The following is a 16,496-nucleotide window of genomic DNA, read 5'->3' on the forward strand; positions in this document are numbered from 1 at the left end:
GAAGCTGAAGAGTTTACTTTTCAGAAGGCACTGCTGAATCCATGTGAGATGGCAGCAAAGGGCTTTCTGCTGCAGCACCCATGTCTGTATTGTGTCCCAGGCAAGAGGTGTGAGCTGTGTGATGATGCCTATTTCGGAGACCCACTGGGCCAAAAAGGTGCCGTGAGGCCCTGCCGCCTATGCCAGTGCAACAACAACATCGACCCCAATGCTGTGGGCAACTGTGACCGCCAGACCGGCGAGTGCCTCAAGTGCATCTACAACACTGCTGGCTTTTACTGTGACCGCTGCAAGGATGGCTTCTTCGGGAACCCCCTGGCCCCTGACCCCTCTGACAAGTGCAGAGGTGAGACTTGCTTCTTCTTGCATTTAAAAATGGTTTTGTCCCCAAGAGCTGCTGTCAGGCTGTCACTTGTGCCCATTAGCAGCAATGTGTGGCTTTATCCTGATTTGGTGGTTTGAGCTTGCTAAAATCCTTGTGTTTGTGGGCACTTAGTGCTATCAAGGCAAAAGCATTGTGCAATGCAGGTGCTGGGTGGCCATGTGGTTTGGATCCAGGCCCATTAGGGTAAGTACCAACACCACAAGGGATTTCTAACTTTGTGCACATTTCTCCGTACCTTTTTATTTTTGCAGCTTGTCACTGCAATCCCTATGGCACAGTGAATCAGCAGACGATTTGCAATCAAGTGACTGGGCAGTGTGAGTGCTTGTCTCATGTCACTGGGAGGGACTGCAGTGCCTGTGAGCCTGGATTCTTCAACCTCCAGAGTGGACGTGGCTGTGAGAGGTGAGGTTTGTCTTGGCTTGGGGCAGAGACCCTGGAGGGTCTGTGCTTACGTTGTGCAGGAATGTGATGTTTGCCACAAGTAACAGGTATGCCTCTGCTGCTGTGGGTGGGGGGGAGCAGTAGTCAGGGAGCAGCTACGAAGGCTGTACAAAAAGCCTGACTTATAAATAGCTCTTTATAAAGAGCTTTAAATCAGGGTTTTAAATAGAAAACTGCTGCATGACTTTGTGATTGTAGCAGAGGTTCTTGGGTTCTTCTTTAGTGCAGGCAGCAAGTGACCTTGCATGGTTCAGAAGCTCAGTGCCTCGCCTGCAGCAAGAAAAATGGCTTTTGGCAAATGCAAATGTTGAGCTGTGCTCTTCAGAGGGGCACTTTGCTCCACATGTCCTTTCTGTGTCACATCTGATGTGTGTCTGCCTCCCCCAGGTGCAACTGCCACGTGCTGGGCTCCACCAGTGGGCAGTGTGACATCCAAACAGGGCAGTGCGAGTGCCAGCCAGGTGTCACCGGCCAGCATTGTGATAGATGTGAGGCAAACCACTTCGGCTTTGGCTCTGAAGGCTGTAAACGTAAGTCTCAGGGGCCACAGCGAGGCACTTTGGAAGGATGTTACACACCCAACCTTGCCTTTGCTTTCCTTCTACCTCTAGGAAGGTATTTTGTCACCTTGCTCCTCATCACAGCAGAAGTTGGCACTTTTATGTCCACACTGTGGATGATGAAATTTGATTTCTGTGCTATAGCTTATCTCCTTCTTTTGTTACTTTTTTCTTATCCAACTCACTAGATATCCAACTTAGTAGATACCTGTTTATCCTTGGTGTAAACACATTCTCTGCATCTTAGCCTCCAACAGCCCTGTTTTCTAGTGTGTTCCTTCACAGTTACTCTGCAGGTGTCCTCAGTATACAGGTTCTGTCTTGAGGAGCAACTGATCTTGTAAACATGATTGCAAAGAGGGATGATCCAAACTTTCCTCATTGATATCCCTGCCTGTAAAGAGCAGGAAAAGTAACTGCAGTTGCTTATAGTGCAGTGGGGTAGAATGATGCTTTGTGGGAGAGGTAATAATAACACTGAACACACAGAGTGAATGTTGGATCCTTCTTGTGAGTAGAAGCACTACAGTCAGGAATGAGGTCCAGCTGTGGGTTTCTGCCCCATAGCTCATACAGGTGTTTTAGGGTATTAAGGATATCCTCTTATCCTATGAGTTTTCTGGTGTTTCTGCCTCTACTGCAGTCTGACTGAGGTTTAACTTCCCTGCAGCTTGTGACTGTGATCCTGAGGGCTCGCAGTCCCTGCAGTGCCGGGAGAACGGTCACTGTGAGTGCAAGGAAGGCTTCGTGGGTAGCCGCTGCAACCAGTGTGAGGAGAACTATTTCTACAACCGCTCGTGGCCAGGCTGCCAGGAGTGTCCAGCCTGTTACAGATTAGTGAAAGATAAGGTAACGCCACAGACACTGCTGTTGGTACTGCTGGAGATGGTGGCATGTGTCCACTTGTGCAGCATGCTGGCCCATGGCTGTTGGTGGTTGCTGAAAGCAGAGAGGCTCAAGGTGCTTTGCTGAGTCATAGCTGTGCTCTGTTCCTCTCATGTAGGTAGCAGAGCAGCGTCAAAGACTGCTGGAGTTGGAAAATATTATAGCAAATCTGGGTACGAGAGAAGAAACTGTAACTGATGAAGCCTTTGAAGAGAGGTTGAAGCAGGCAGAAAGAGAAGTTACAGAGTTACTCCATGAAGCACAAAAGAGCAAAGGTGAGTTGACCTGATCAGGCATGGACCAGCTAAATCAGTTCTTTGCCTGATGTTCCTGTTCCCTTTGGAGACAGCATGTTTTATTTCAAACCGGTGCTGTGCTCCAAGATTGACAGCAATTTCAGGCAGCACTGAGTTAGTGAATGTTATTTTCAAAACAACAGTGGCTGTGCTTTTATTCATGCTATTCTACCAGCAGTCTTTGCTGCACACAGAAGTAAAGATCTGTCTCTAGTTCTGTGTGGATGGAAGTGTTTTATGTGTTACCCTCTTTTCTCAATGCAAAGGAGGATTTCATTTGTTAAAGAAGGAGAAAACTTTCCAGTATACTTATTATGCTTTAAATTTCCTCAGACATCTTGGGATTAAGTAGTTCTTGTTGGGATATCAGATATATCAGTGATCAGAATGAAGGCTTCAAAATCCTGATGGCAAACTGAATTATCCCACCAGAAAGTGTAGAATATTCTGAAGAGTTATTTTTCCTGTTACATTCTGTTTCAAATTGATTCTTGTGTTGTCACCCCTACCATGGGATGTCTGTGAGCATGATGTTTGTCATGTCTGTGACAGTAGTTTGTCCTTAGGGTCTCTTAAATGTATAAGATGATGCATGTTTTGGAAAAGAGAACCAACCCTGAAGAAGACTATTGACTTTGCAGCAAAAGATGTTGGTTCATTGATTTCAACCCACTTTGGGAAAGTTTGTCCCTTTTGTGTGAAGCTGGGAAAAAGTTAGCATGTATCTAATGCTGGCATTTGTTTTGGAAGATTCCTGCCAGTGAGAATGATTGCTTATGCTTTTCTCAGCTTTAACTGAGGTAGATTTATACTGCCTGCTTGGCATCTGTGCCTAGATAATACTCCCACATAAGGGGCTAGCAGAATGGGGATTGGAGAAAGATGAGAGGATGGATTTGATTTTGTGATGGAATTTTCGATCTGTCTCTCTGTCTTGGAATAGTAGAATAATTTAATTTGGAAAGACCCTTAAGATCAAGTCCAACTGTTCCCTGTCCCCCAGCACTGCCAAGGCCACCACTAACCCATGTTCCCAAGAGCCACATCCACCTCCAGGGATGGTGATTCCACCATTCCTCTGGGCAGCTGTACCAGGGCTGGACAGCCCTTGAAGTGAAGAAATTTTTCCTGCTATCCAACCCTAACCTCCCCAGGCACAGCTTGAAGCTGTTTCCTCTCATCCTGTCCCTGTTCCTTAGGAGCAGAGCCCTACCTCTCAGGGTGCACCCTCCTGTAAGGGAGTTGTGGATAGCCAGAAGGTTCCCCCTGAGCCTCCTTTTCTCCAGGCTCAACCCCTCCCAGCTCCTTCGGCTGCTCATCATGAGACTTATGCTCCAGACCCTTCCCCAGCTCCAGGTTCTTCTCTTACTAAGAGGGCAAGGTAAATGCAACAAAAACTACCCTTGCAAAAATCTGTGCACACCTATAGAAGTAATTTTTGTTTCTCTGTGGTAGTATGTTTTATAAATGTGTCAGATGTTCACGTTCAATACTTAAGATGTGCTGCAAGGTCAAGGTATTTGACCACTCTTAATTTTGGAGTTCTGTGGGCTTCTGCTTGCACTTTAATTCTTGGTAATACTCTCAGCTTTTCAAAAGTAGCTGCCTTGGTTTGAAGCACATACCTGTGCTGTGATGCCTCCATTATTAAAATGCTGTTGTGGGGAGTTACCTGATGGTCCAAAAATTTGGTGAAGTTTGGGTGCATTACAAGTCCTGCATATGTGAGAACCAAGGCTCTATCCTGCCAGCTTTTGTCAAACCTTTGGTTTGGAGAGAGTTTGGAGTGGGTTTGCTATTCCACACAGCTCCTAGCTGTTCTGTATGGAGCTCGTTATGTCTTTCTTTGGAGTAGCCATTGTTGCCCTGAGTATGGACAAATGTATGTCTGCACTATTCCTCCATCTCTGCTGATTTTCTAGGGGATAAGCTAAAGAGAATTCACAAAACAGACATTTTGTACCCATTGAGGAACAGCTCTGTTGTCATTTTAAGTCAACAAGAGAGGTAAAACATGATTCTGAACACAGAGTCTCCCATTAGGGTCAGTTCCAACACCCAGCAGGATTGTCTTATTAGCAGTAAATGGCTTTTCATTTCTCCTGTTTGGTGCACGTTCTGATTATGACTTTGATCTCAAACTAAGTGACTTGTGAAATGGCTTTACCTAGTTCCCTTTCAGTAGGGGATTAACCTACCAACACATTGCCTGCAGTGGTAAACTGCTGCTCCAGCTTCTCTTCCTGCTCTAATTAATTTTGCTTCCTCTCTTTTCTGTCATGTGCTTCAGACGTAGATCAGGGCCTCATGGATCGTCTCAGAGACATCAACAGCAGCTTAGTGAGTCAACTCAACAGGCTGAGGAACATCCAGGGCACGGTGCAGGACACAGAGAACCTGGCGGAGCAGGCGCGGGTGCGGGTGGAGGACACTGAGGACCTGATCAGCTTGGCTTCTGATATGCTGGAGAAGGCCAAGATGGCAGCTGTCAATGTGGTGAGTGTGCTGCTGAGATCCCACACAGCTGGGAGAGGGTGAGGGCCTTTCCTTCTGTGCCTCTGGTGTGTTTCTCCACTTGCTCTCTCCCTTGCACAGCAAATTTGCATCAAGACCATGGGAAATCAATGAAGGAAGTTCACTACTGTCAGTCACAGATTGCGTCTTAGCCCAAAACAACATTAAAAGTCCTAAATAAATATTAGTACCATTGTTTTTCGAAGGATAACCCATGGTGGACATGGCATGGGCTTAAGAAAAGTGAGAAGTAGGTTAGACACATCTCTAAGCATTTAGATCATGACAATAAATACTTAAAGCAAAGACAAATAAAAGTTGCAAAAAGAGCTTTAAGGATTTTTTTTCCCTTTCTTTTTCTTTTCCAGTCCATTACATCTCCAGAGCAAATTGGGGACCCCAACAACATGACTCTCTTGGCAGAAGAGGCCCGTAAGCTGGCAGAAAGGTAGGCTGTGGCAAGAAATGCTCATGGCCTATGTTAGGGCCCTGCTCTTCCCTACAAGGGGGAAGCAGAATTTCATTTGCTGGGTAGGAAACACACACCCTTTGCTGCTTAAGAGACTGAGGGATGATGGCTGTAGCACTGAGGGCAAAAATTACTCATGTGGATGACAGACATGGCAACCATTTTCCACTGCAAATATTTCAGGATCTCCCATATGTAAATCTGGGGGAAGGAAAAAAGGAAAAGTAAGAGAGAATATAATCAAGAACTGAGGATAAAAACTATTGGCTGACAAATCCAATGGCATTGTTTTTCTTCTGACATCTTGTCCAGGCACAAAAAGGAAGCTGATGAGATTGTTCACACAGCCAAGGCTGCAAATGATACTTCCACAGAAGCATATCAACTGCTGATAAAGACCCTGGCTGGAGAAAACCAAACTGCAGTTGATATTGATGAGCTCAACCAGAAGTGAGTCAGTGACAGAAAATTGCTTTTATTTTCTGACTTTAGAGCAGTGCTTAAAACTAAGGCAACCCTCTGTATGCTTTGGATGTTGTGGGAGGTGATTTTCAATTTCTTAGCCTCTCCAGTCTTTTACTAAGTTCAGTTCTACAAAAAATATTGTTACATAACTGTATCCTTGGGGATTTTTCAGGTACAGTCAAGCAAAGAATATTTCTCAAGACCTAGAGAAACAGGCCAACAAGGTGCTTGTGGAGGCAGAGGAAGCTGGAAACAGAGCCCTGGAGATATATGCTAATCTCACCAGCCTGCCTACTGTGGATTCCACAGGGCTAGAGGTACATGTGACCACCATCATGTGCAGTATTTCCTGAAGATTGCTAGGTTGCTGGCATACCTTGCCTGTGCTCTGCTAATATTCCCTGCATAAGAACGCTCTGTGGGTTTTTTGTCTATCTAGGCATAATTCAGCTTTTACACAATTCCGACACTCATGCAGGATATTTAAATGCAGAAAATCACCTACATAAACCCCACCTCCCCCAGTTTCTGAAGGACAAAAATCTTGAGTGAAATGTTTGCCAAACATCTTGGCTTGAATGTAGAAGCGGAAAACTTCACCACCTGTTCGGGAATTCTTTAGCATTCAGGAATCTGTGTGTATGATTTCCACCTGCAGAATGAAGCAAATAAGATCAATAAGGAAGCAGAAGAACTGGATCAACTAATTGCCAGGAAGCTAAAAGATTATGAGGACTTGAGAGAAGATATGAAAGGAAAGGAGCTAGAAGTAAAGAACCTCTTGGAGAAAGGGAAGACAGAGCAGCAGGTCAGTTCCGTGTTGTTCAGGCTTTTGTTCCCTGGGAAAAAAAATACGGCGAAGACAAGTAACTGACCAGATGTAAATGATTTCATCTTACTCAGTCTTAGTGTTACTTATTGATTATAAGAATGCTGAAGAATGGCCCCAGAAAGGAGATGCAGAAGGCTGTTAAAAACAATGGCTTTGAGGCTGTATGGGAGAATAGGAGATATCTGCCAGATGTGATGTCAACTTTGTATTCAGAACAGTATTCCCAAAGTACCTACATTCATCTGGTCCCAGAGGAGGCACTGCTGTTCTGGATGGCACTGTTGTTTGAGGTTAACAGTGCTTTTTCAAACGCCTACACAATTGTCCTTCAGAAAGTGGGAATACATTGATACATGTCATGTCTCCTCAGACTGCAGACCAGCTCTTGGCTCGAGCAGATGCAGCAAAAGCCCTGGCTGAAGAAGCTGCTCGGAAGAGCAGTGGCACACTACAGGAGGCCAATACCATTCTCAGCAATCTGAAAGGTAAAGAGGATGCACTTGGAGTGAATCCTTCAGTCCTAGTGCGACAAGTCACTTGGCAGTATGATATTCTGGTTAAAGAGGCCCTGCTATTGTCCTTACCTGGGTGTTGGGTGTGTTCTTTTGGCTTGTTTTACTTTAAAGAAAAAATATAAATGTTTTCAGGGACTGGAAATTTCCTTTTAACATCCTTATTTAGCATCAGAAGATGTGCAATAAGGAGAGCTGACCCCAGTTTACTCTTCATCCCTCCAATGTCGGGGCAGCAAATCCTTGGGTAGCTTGATCAAAGGAGCATCCCAAGGCTCTTCTGGAGCATGTGATAAAGATCTGATTTGCCCCCCTCAGACTTTGACAGGCGGGTGAATGATAACAAGACAGCAGCTGAGGAGGCGCTGAAGAAAATCCCTGCCATCAGCCAGACCATTGCAGAGGCCAACAACAAGACACACCAGGCAGAGCTGGCACTGGGCAATGCTGCTGCTGATGCCCGCGAGGCCAAGGCCAGAGCAGATGATGCTGAGAAAATTGCCAGCTCCGTTCAGAAGGTGGGTCTGCTGCACCTCACCCCCACTGAGATCCTCCTGTGTGATTGCATGAACTCCTGTTACAGTATTTCCTGGTGAGCCCTGTGTGCTCTCTGCTGTATTCCTCACTGCAAGTGCAAAATGTGGCAAGATAGGAAATCAGTGCATTTTGATGAGAAAGAGGTTTTGACTGAAGGAAGTTCTGCACCTTCACCACCTTTGTGCATCCTTTCCCATCTGTTGGCTGTAGAGTGCTGCTGCTACCAGAGCCGAAGCCGACAAGACCTTTGCTCACGTGACAGGACTGGCCAGGGAGGTGGATGACGTGATGAAGCAGCTGCAGGATGCAGAAAAAGAGCTGAAGCGGAAGCAGGCCAGTGCTGAGCAGGATATGAAGATGGCAGGCGAGGTAAGTGCTGCTGGCAGGTGACAGCAGTGGGTAGGAGCTGCATTCTCCTTGCTGTCCTGGCAATGAAGGCTTTCCTCCTGTTCTCCTCTTGCAAAGACAGTGCTGGGTCCAGCTAGTATTCCGATTCTTCCAAGTTTTAAGTGAGATTAAAAAGGAGACAAGTTCTAGTGCATTAGCATAGGCTTCTTGCTGGAATTTGAGAGCTACTTTTCCTTTTATTTTAACTAAAACCTGACTGTATAGCCCTATTGATTCCATTGTGGCTTTTACTGCAAAATCCTTCTCAGTTTTCAGGGATCCTCATCCTGAAATATTCAGAAAACCAATTCACTTGAAGATTATCAGTCTTCTTCCCAGCCCTGTAATAAAGATCTTTGTGCAGGATTGTTATCCTGGAGTGAGGAGGCAGCAACGTGGTGACTATGTGCAGAAGAGAGGCAACAGTTCTGTAACCTCTACACCTTTTTTGTGCTCTCACTTATTTTTTTATATCCTACAGGCCTCACAGGCTGCCCAGGAGGCAGAAGACAATGCAAGAAAAGCTAAGAACTCCGTGAACAGCCTACTCACTGTCATTAATGACCTGCTGGATCAACTAGGTAGTACTGTCTTTAATGTGCTCTATGCCTTTGAGTTTTTCCTGATGTGCGCTGGCTTTCAGGCCAATATTGTTTGAGGAACCAGATGGATCTGTTGATCTCTTGAAATGGGGTTTGTGTAGTTTTGGCAAGGACTTTGGGTTTTTTTCTTTCTTAAGTAGCCTCAGAGTTTCTTGGGCAATGTTCTGTGTTGGTTTTCTGAAAACTGAAGACTTCTTGAGGCAGTAGAGATGTTACCCATATTGCTGGTCCAGTTTAAGATGCTGTCTCTAATGCAGAGATGGCCCAATGGAGATCTGCTGTGGGCTCAGCCATGCGAGCACCCAGGATGTCAAAGGGGTTTTAATGCACTTCACTGTTTGCTTCTGGATTTTAGGGCAACTGGAGACTGTGGACTTGAACAAATTGAATGAAATTGAAGGTACCCTGAACAGTGCCAAAGACCAGATGAAAGATAGTGACCTGGACCAGAAAGTGTCTTTCCTTGAGAGAGAAGCCAAGAAGCAAGATGATGCGATACAGGCCTACAACAGGGACATTGAAGACATCCTGAAGGACATTAGCAACCTGGAAGACATCAGGAAAACCTTGCCATCTGGCTGTTTCAACACCCCGTCCATTGAGAAACCCTAAGGGCGTGCTAGGGGTGGGGGGAATCGCTGTGGTGAGTGGTGATTCAGCCATGTTTGGCCATGGAGTGCCTTAACACACATTACCGTCTCCAAATCCCCAACTCTTCGCTGCTCGCAGCCACTGTTTTCTTCTCAAATCAGGATAAGTTGAAAGGGGTTTTTTTTTGTTTTGGTTGGGGTTTTGGTTTTTGTTTTGGGGTTTGTTTTTTTTTGTTGTTGTTGTTAGTTTTGTTTTGGGGTTTTTCTGGTTTTTGTTTGTTTTGTTTTTGTTTTATTTTGGGTTTTTTGTTGGTGTTTTTTGTTTCTTTGGTTGGTTGGGTTTTTTTGAGAAGCAAATTAATTAAATATCCATCTTTGGGCATCAAAGGGGTTTTTTATATAGATTGTTTTCCTGAGCTCTCTACCTTTGCCCCTTCCTCAGACACAGTTTCCCTTAGATTAGTGCAAGGATGAGAGATGCTCTGGACTTTATACTGTGGTTCAGAAATAACTATGTGAGCTGTATACAGCAAGGCAAAACTAACACAACTTTCTCTCCTGTTTTCTCCCTTTGACTGTAAAATCCTCAGTCCTGGAGCTCTTTGAAGCCCCCTATGAAGGAAGGGGATGGCTACCAAAGTATTACTGTAATAGCCAGTATAGCTGCACTCAATTCAGATCCTTCTTCCCAACTTCTAACCCTGTGAATTTATTTTTTTCATCATTACTTAGTGGCCAGTCCAACAGTGTTGGTAGTCTTTGACAAAATATCTGAAGCCTCTTTCTGAAATGCTTTCTGTGATGATGCATTGCTATGAGAAAAAGGCAGCCTCTGATTGGAGCTCTTTGGGAAGATGGGATACTGGTGGAGTGATGGGTTTCGCCAGTCCCACTTCTGTGGAGAAGTTTTGGATCTGGATTGAAAGCTGCTGCCTGCTGGGTAGTCCAGACTGCCAGAGTGTGGAAGCCACAAGCTGCACTTCCATCTGTTGCTACTGAATTTCCACAGGATCTGGTTTTCTGGGCTTGAAATGTGACTGACAGATGAGTTTGTTGAAGCAGGACAAGTCTTGCTGAAGAGGAGAGCTGTCATCCAGAGAGCTCCAACAGCTGCACTGGCCTCCATGCTGAATGTCTTTGGATGGGGAAGGAAGGGGGCACATGAGTGGAAATGGAAAGGTTTTTTTTTTTTTCTTCCCATGTTTTTCCTGGAGGAGGACAGTGGGATTTTTATCTCTCCTGCCATTGCTCTGGCGTTTGCCTGTTTCAAAGCTGGGAGGAAGAGCTGGAATTTCCTAGTGCCCTCCTTTCTTTTTGCCTCCAGATCTCCCAGTCACTGTAAAGCTGCTGCAGTGCTGGGACCTCAGGCCAGGCTCAGGCACCAGCTCTGCCTTTTACACCACTCACATTGCTTCCCTGCAGGCTCCCTCCTCAGGCAGTGCTCATTGGTGCTGGGTGGGTGTGGCAAGGAGCCCCTTGCTCCCAGACAAGAGCATCCTCTGCAGCTTCTTCCTTGCCTCCAGCCTGGCATCCCTCCCCGCTTTCCCTGAGATCCAGTATATATATCTATCTTTAAACACTATGCAACTTTGTACGTTTGTGTATCGGGGAAGAACTTATTATCTGACACACACTGGTGCTATTAATTATTTCAAATTTATGTTTTTTGTGTGAATGTGATTTTTTTGTTTCTGTTTTTTTTATCATGATTATAGTGTGAGGAAGTCTCTCGTGTGTGTGTATGTGTGTGTAAATATACTCAGCCATATTTCCAGAGTCGCACAGCCTGGCCTCCTCTGTGTGCTTTCCCCTGTAGCCACTGGGGCATGTGCACCATGTATCACTTCTCTCTATATCATTCTCTTAAAACTTGGGATTTCTTCTACCTGGGCTCCTGCTTGCTTCCCTGTATCGTATCGCCAGCACCCATCTTTGCCTGTCAGGTGGATGCTTTCCATCCCTGTCTCCAAAGCCAGCCCTGCCCCCCATGATGCCTGCAGCACCCAGTTCTGTGTCACTTGTCCCCTGGGATGCTGTGCCAGGAGTTGAACGGGGGCTGTGGTTTTGCAGCTGGGCTGTGAGGAGCTGTAGTACTGTTGGGAGACCAGACCAGCGCTGAGGCGGTCAGAGAGCTGCATTTGGGGGCATCTTGATATCACTGTGCAAAGCAGGAGGCTTAGTGCAGACAGAGGATATTTGGTATCCCAAAGTCTGCATGGCTCTTGAATCCCTTCCCTTAATGATTGTGGAATTTCCCTCCTGCCTGGAAACACCTCTGGAGGAGGGCTCCCTGTGCCTGCACACACAGGGACATTGGGGTGCTCTGGGAAGAGCTGTGACCACATCACCTCTGCTGAGGCTGTGAGAAGAACAGATGCAAAGATGTGTGCATGTCCTGGCTGACCTCAGGCCTAAGGTTTCCTGCTTTCTTGTGGGTTTTTGGTTTTTTTTCTTAAGCCGTTTTTAACAGAATTTTATTTTTAAATAAAAGAAAATCTTTATAAGCAATCTGTTAATCAGTACTTCATTACAGCCATTATTCATTGTATAAGTCCAGTTATTTCTTTACATAATGTGATGATGTGACAGCTGCTGGTGGAGTGCTGGGTGTCATGGATGACGCATGACATCTCTTCATCACCTTATTCCTGACTGTGGCCTCCTCAGTATGTGCCTTCACTCCAGCACAGATCTGTGGTCTTGCTGTCTGGGGTGGTGAATAAAACGCAACACTTGCAGTTTTTATGTATAAAACGGTATTTCTTATTTATAATAAAGTCTGAATATTTGTAACCCCTTATACCTAGGTATTCTGTTGAGTATTATTTTATTTTTGGTGATAGGATATTGATGGTGATGTGTCTTGGTTGCAAGATTCACCTCTTGCTCCTTAGACAACCTGGTTTGGTGTGGGAAAAAGGGAGAAGAAACTCAGAAATGCATGTGGTGGGATACATATGACAAGGATGATGGTTTTTCTTTGTGTCCACTGCTCCACTGCCATGGCTGTGATGGATTTTAAGCTGCTGGTTTTCCAGGACTTAAAAATATACTATGTTGTAGGTGCTGATGCTATTGGAGTGGCACTGTCTTCCTGGAAAGCCCTGAGGAACTGGGGGGGAGTTTATTTGCACTGTAAGGGAAAAATCATTTTTACTAAACAGGTAGAAAAGGATGGGGCTCCTGGGAAAAGAAAAAAAAACAAACCCTGAATAAAGAAGCTGAAATTACTGGGAACTGCCACAAATCTGGCTGCTCTGTGTTGTTGCTGGGTCCTGTCTCCCAGAGCCTGACCTGAATTGAGCAAATTTTTAAGGACAGATTGCAGTGGTAAGAAACTAGGCTGTTCTGCATTGACACTTGTTTTACAGCTCCAGCTGGATTTCTGTTATTTTTCTCAGCAGAGGAAAACGCACAGGTCTCATTAACTTGCATCAGAGCTAATCCCATCTCAGCTGGTAAATTCCTTTTATTTTTACATGTCAGTTTGTGTACTTTCAACCTTTCATTCTTCAGTTGTCACTAATTAATTTGTTTTCTAAAATACATCTTTTTGTTCCTTGCCAATGTTTGTGTGAAGCAAATCCCAGCTGGTAAAATCTGGCTGAGGTTTCAGCTGGATTGTGGGGAGCAGTCACAGAGCTGACTGGGTGGTGGGATAGTTCTGACCTTGCATGGGATTTAGGTTGACATGGAGCCTCTTACCATTTTGAGGGGAAATGCTTAGATTAGGAAGCAAGTCTGTATCCTTTATTTTTTATCTTCTGGATTTTTATCTCTAGAAGTTTTTTGTGGGCACTGTGCAAATGTCTCAATGATCTTGAAGGAGGATGAGACTTGTTTTCATGTGGTTTTCAGAGGTAATTCTCGAGGATATAGTGGAGGGTGATGAGGTAAGAGTAACCTAAGTAGATACTCAGAAAGCTCTTACAGGAAGGAGCAGACCCAGCTCCAAGGAACCTTGATAATAGTTTACAGGGTGCTCAAATAGAGATGCCTTCCTCAGATACTCAACTCAGTGTAGCCAGTACCTGACATCAAGGTGGGTGAGGAGGCAGGCACCTTGCTGAGCAGTGACCAAGCCATGCTTGGTAGCCTTTATTCTCCTTCAGTTCCCTGTGTTTCTTCTCACTGCCCAGGTTCAAACTCCATCATCTCTCGTGTGCTCTCTGGAGAAACAGGAGGCTGGCAAGGGGCCTGGTAAGCAGCTGGCAATGGGGAGGGATTGGACAGACCTGAACTGGGTTCCCTCTCACTTGTGGGGAGGACAAGATACTGTTATGAGTTAAAAAGTGCTCAGAACAACTGCTTGGAGGAGACTTGTCTACTGTGTTTGCATGGATCTGAGGAAGTGGAGGTCATACAGCTGTCCCCTCGAGCTGGCAGTGGCCTGTACTCCTCATCTGCAGCCATGACATGTTGGACCACATTCTGGTTAGTTATTTTTTCTAGTTGGCTGCTGGCTTGACACCTTCAGTGTGCCCCCATCCCAGAAACATCAGGAATGCCATGTAAAAGTAATCCCACAGAGGCTTGGCATGGTGACAGAGTGGATGCAGTTGGATGGAAATGACTTCTTCCTTCATTCCTGTTTGTCTCACCCCTTGCTGGTCCGGGCAGTGCACAGGCAAAGCAAGGCCAGACATGACAGTACCTCCTTGCTGCGCCACTGCTGCTGCCCTGCCCTGCCCTGCCCTACTTGCTCACTACCGGCATCATCCCTGCCTGCTCCCTGCCTGTCTCTACCCATTGCAGCAAAGCTGCTGCCTGATCTCTGTTCCAGGTGGCTCTGGCTGTCATGAGGACTTTTTCCCAGGGCACCCAACTGTCAGAGGAGAGTCTGAAGTCCAGGCTCCATTGCTGCACGTGAAACCAGCACATCATGGCCACTGATTTTCCACACTGTGAGGAAATCCCAGAGGATTTCTTCCTGCAGGACATGGTAGATAGATGGTCCCTTGCAGAAGGAGGCTTGGGGCTGCAAGGGTTGACCTGGGCTGCAAGGACTCATCGCATCATGGTGTTCATTTGGCATAAGTCACCAAAATGGGTTTTCTCCCTTGCTAACATTAATAAAACAGTCACTTCAGAGTTTTTACACATCCATCACTTTTCACTAGCAACCCTCAGCAAAATTTAGATTATTATGTTGTTTCAGACTGGCTTTGGAGTGGTTAATTCTGCCACAGCCACATCCTCAAAGACTGATGAACTTGTGAGCCACTGAGGTCTGCCTGCAGGAACAGCTTTTTTTGGCTCTGTTGTGAATGAACATAAAACATCTTCAGAAGGACTTGTGTTGCAGAAACAGATACAAAAGACAGAGGTTTTTCAGTGAAATAAAACTGTTCCGTTGCAGTGTCTGATGAGCACAGCTGGTTCTTTATTTCTCCCTTTGCTCACACTTCCGCTTACTCTAAAAGGTAAAACATCTTTGTTAATCATGTTGGTGCAAGTATCTTTTCTCAAGGGTGCTGCCATAGCAACAGGTTGCAGTGGGACATTTGCTCTGTGGAGGGTGGTGGGCAGCTGCTGATTCCAGATCAAATCATCCAGATTGCATGTGTTTAGAAAATCAGGGCCTCAGGAAATACATTTTTGGTAGTCTCATGGCATATGCTTTTCAAAGGTCATCTTGAAGCATAGTGGCAGATGACAAGGTGAGAGTAATCTGAGTCAATAAGCAGAGATGACTGAGGAGCAAGCTGTCATGGCCTTGTTTGCACAAGTGGAATGAGAGGTGGGGCGGCAACAGTGAGAAAAAAGAGATAACATGGAGGAGACATAAGGGAAAAGCTTCCTGATGGGGAGGGTTGGTTTTCCAAGAGGGAAGTCAGCCAAGGATGTGGTCTGGGTGAGACCTAAGGGAACTGCTGTTAATGGACCATGCTGCTGGAGCTAACCTTCCTGAGCAGAGGAGTGTCAGCAGGTGGGAAGGACACAGCAGAGGTGTTGTGGATGAGTGATGTACTTAAGAGCAGAAAGGATTGTGTCTCCTTAAAGGTATGAGTAGATCCTAAAAACTGCTGAATTGGTGGGAACACCATAAATAATTTTATCTCACTTAAAAAAAACAGTAATGAAAACCAGGTAAAACAATCTCAGATGCAAAAACCCACCACTACACTGTTGCATTTGGGAAACTGTGTTCCTTGTTGTGAGCTGCGTTAAGATACAGCAAGTGAAATTAAAAGGAAACCTGTTTATAGAAGTGAGTTGGCTCAATCAGCAGAGGCAGGTACATTTGGCAAAGGGAGGTGCAGATATGTGGTGAGTTTGGGCTGGCTGTGCCTATGAGATCACCAGGAACCACAGAGGAAAGCCCTGTGACTCAGCTCCAGGTGTCTGGAGTGTCTGGAGGCTGTTGGGCAGTGTAAGAGGCTCAAAGGAGCTCAGTGTTAATCATTCTGGTCTGTCAGGCCTGAAGTGACTAGCATCTCATGCCTTGGATTGAGTTTGAATCCCTAATGGAGAAGGGGACCTAAAAGGCAACTTGTGTCTCTGGGGATGAACTTGTTAGGTGTTTTTATTCTATTTAAAGGTGCTCCTGGATCACCTGCCATCACTTGTGACATTAGGAGTCTCAGGGAAGCTGCTGTGAAACAGTATGAGGGCCCATCCTTCACTGTTCCTTTCTGATGGACTGCTTCCACAAGGCAGGTGGATATGCTGGGGTCCTTCTTGTCCTGAAGTGTGCAGGATGTGGAGAACCCCTGCTCCAGATTTCTCTGTTCCCTCTAGAAGTGGTCATGTCCTCCTGCAAGGCAAAAGCAAGGAGTAAGGTGGAACTGGCCTTCATGCCTTGTGTAGCTTGTCAGCTACCCTTGAGAAAAAAGTGTTAATGAACCTGGGGCTGTGAAGCCTGGCTCTGTCAGCAACCTCAGACAAACATTTCTCTCTATCTTCACTCCTCGTCCTTCTGGCATAAAAATAATACAGTAAGTGAGGCCAAGGATCCATCTAAGCTCATTTTATATCTCAGGAGAAAAAGCAGACATGATGATTTCCACCTGCACCT

General features: G+C 45.7%; 1 protein-coding gene across 1 annotated transcript in view; it reads left to right on the forward strand.

Moving 5' to 3' along the window:
- The window catches only part of LAMC1 (laminin subunit gamma 1), a 77,413-nt gene extending 65,135 nt beyond the window's left edge, over positions 1–12,278 (forward strand). Inside the window, exons 14-28 of the mRNA XM_058842367.1 lie at positions 101–346; positions 637–790; positions 1,217–1,359; positions 2,060–2,238; positions 2,393–2,549; positions 4,861–5,066; positions 5,453–5,532; positions 5,866–6,003; positions 6,191–6,335; positions 6,677–6,826; positions 7,221–7,335; positions 7,681–7,880; positions 8,110–8,268; positions 8,768–8,867; positions 9,244–12,278. Coding sequence (XP_058698350.1) covers positions 101–346; positions 637–790; positions 1,217–1,359; positions 2,060–2,238; positions 2,393–2,549; positions 4,861–5,066; positions 5,453–5,532; positions 5,866–6,003; positions 6,191–6,335; positions 6,677–6,826; positions 7,221–7,335; positions 7,681–7,880; positions 8,110–8,268; positions 8,768–8,867; positions 9,244–9,500 — 2,429 coding nt within the window. The 3' untranslated portion in view covers positions 9,501–12,278. The remainder of the gene's footprint in view (positions 1–100; positions 347–636; positions 791–1,216; positions 1,360–2,059; positions 2,239–2,392; positions 2,550–4,860; positions 5,067–5,452; positions 5,533–5,865; positions 6,004–6,190; positions 6,336–6,676; positions 6,827–7,220; positions 7,336–7,680; positions 7,881–8,109; positions 8,269–8,767; positions 8,868–9,243) is intronic.
- The last annotated feature ends 4,218 nt before the right edge of the window (positions 12,279–16,496 follow it).

This window comes from Poecile atricapillus, chromosome 7 (assembly GCF_030490865.1).
Source record: "Poecile atricapillus isolate bPoeAtr1 chromosome 7, bPoeAtr1.hap1, whole genome shotgun sequence".
Classification (NCBI taxonomy): Eukaryota; Metazoa; Chordata; class Aves; order Passeriformes; family Paridae; genus Poecile; species Poecile atricapillus.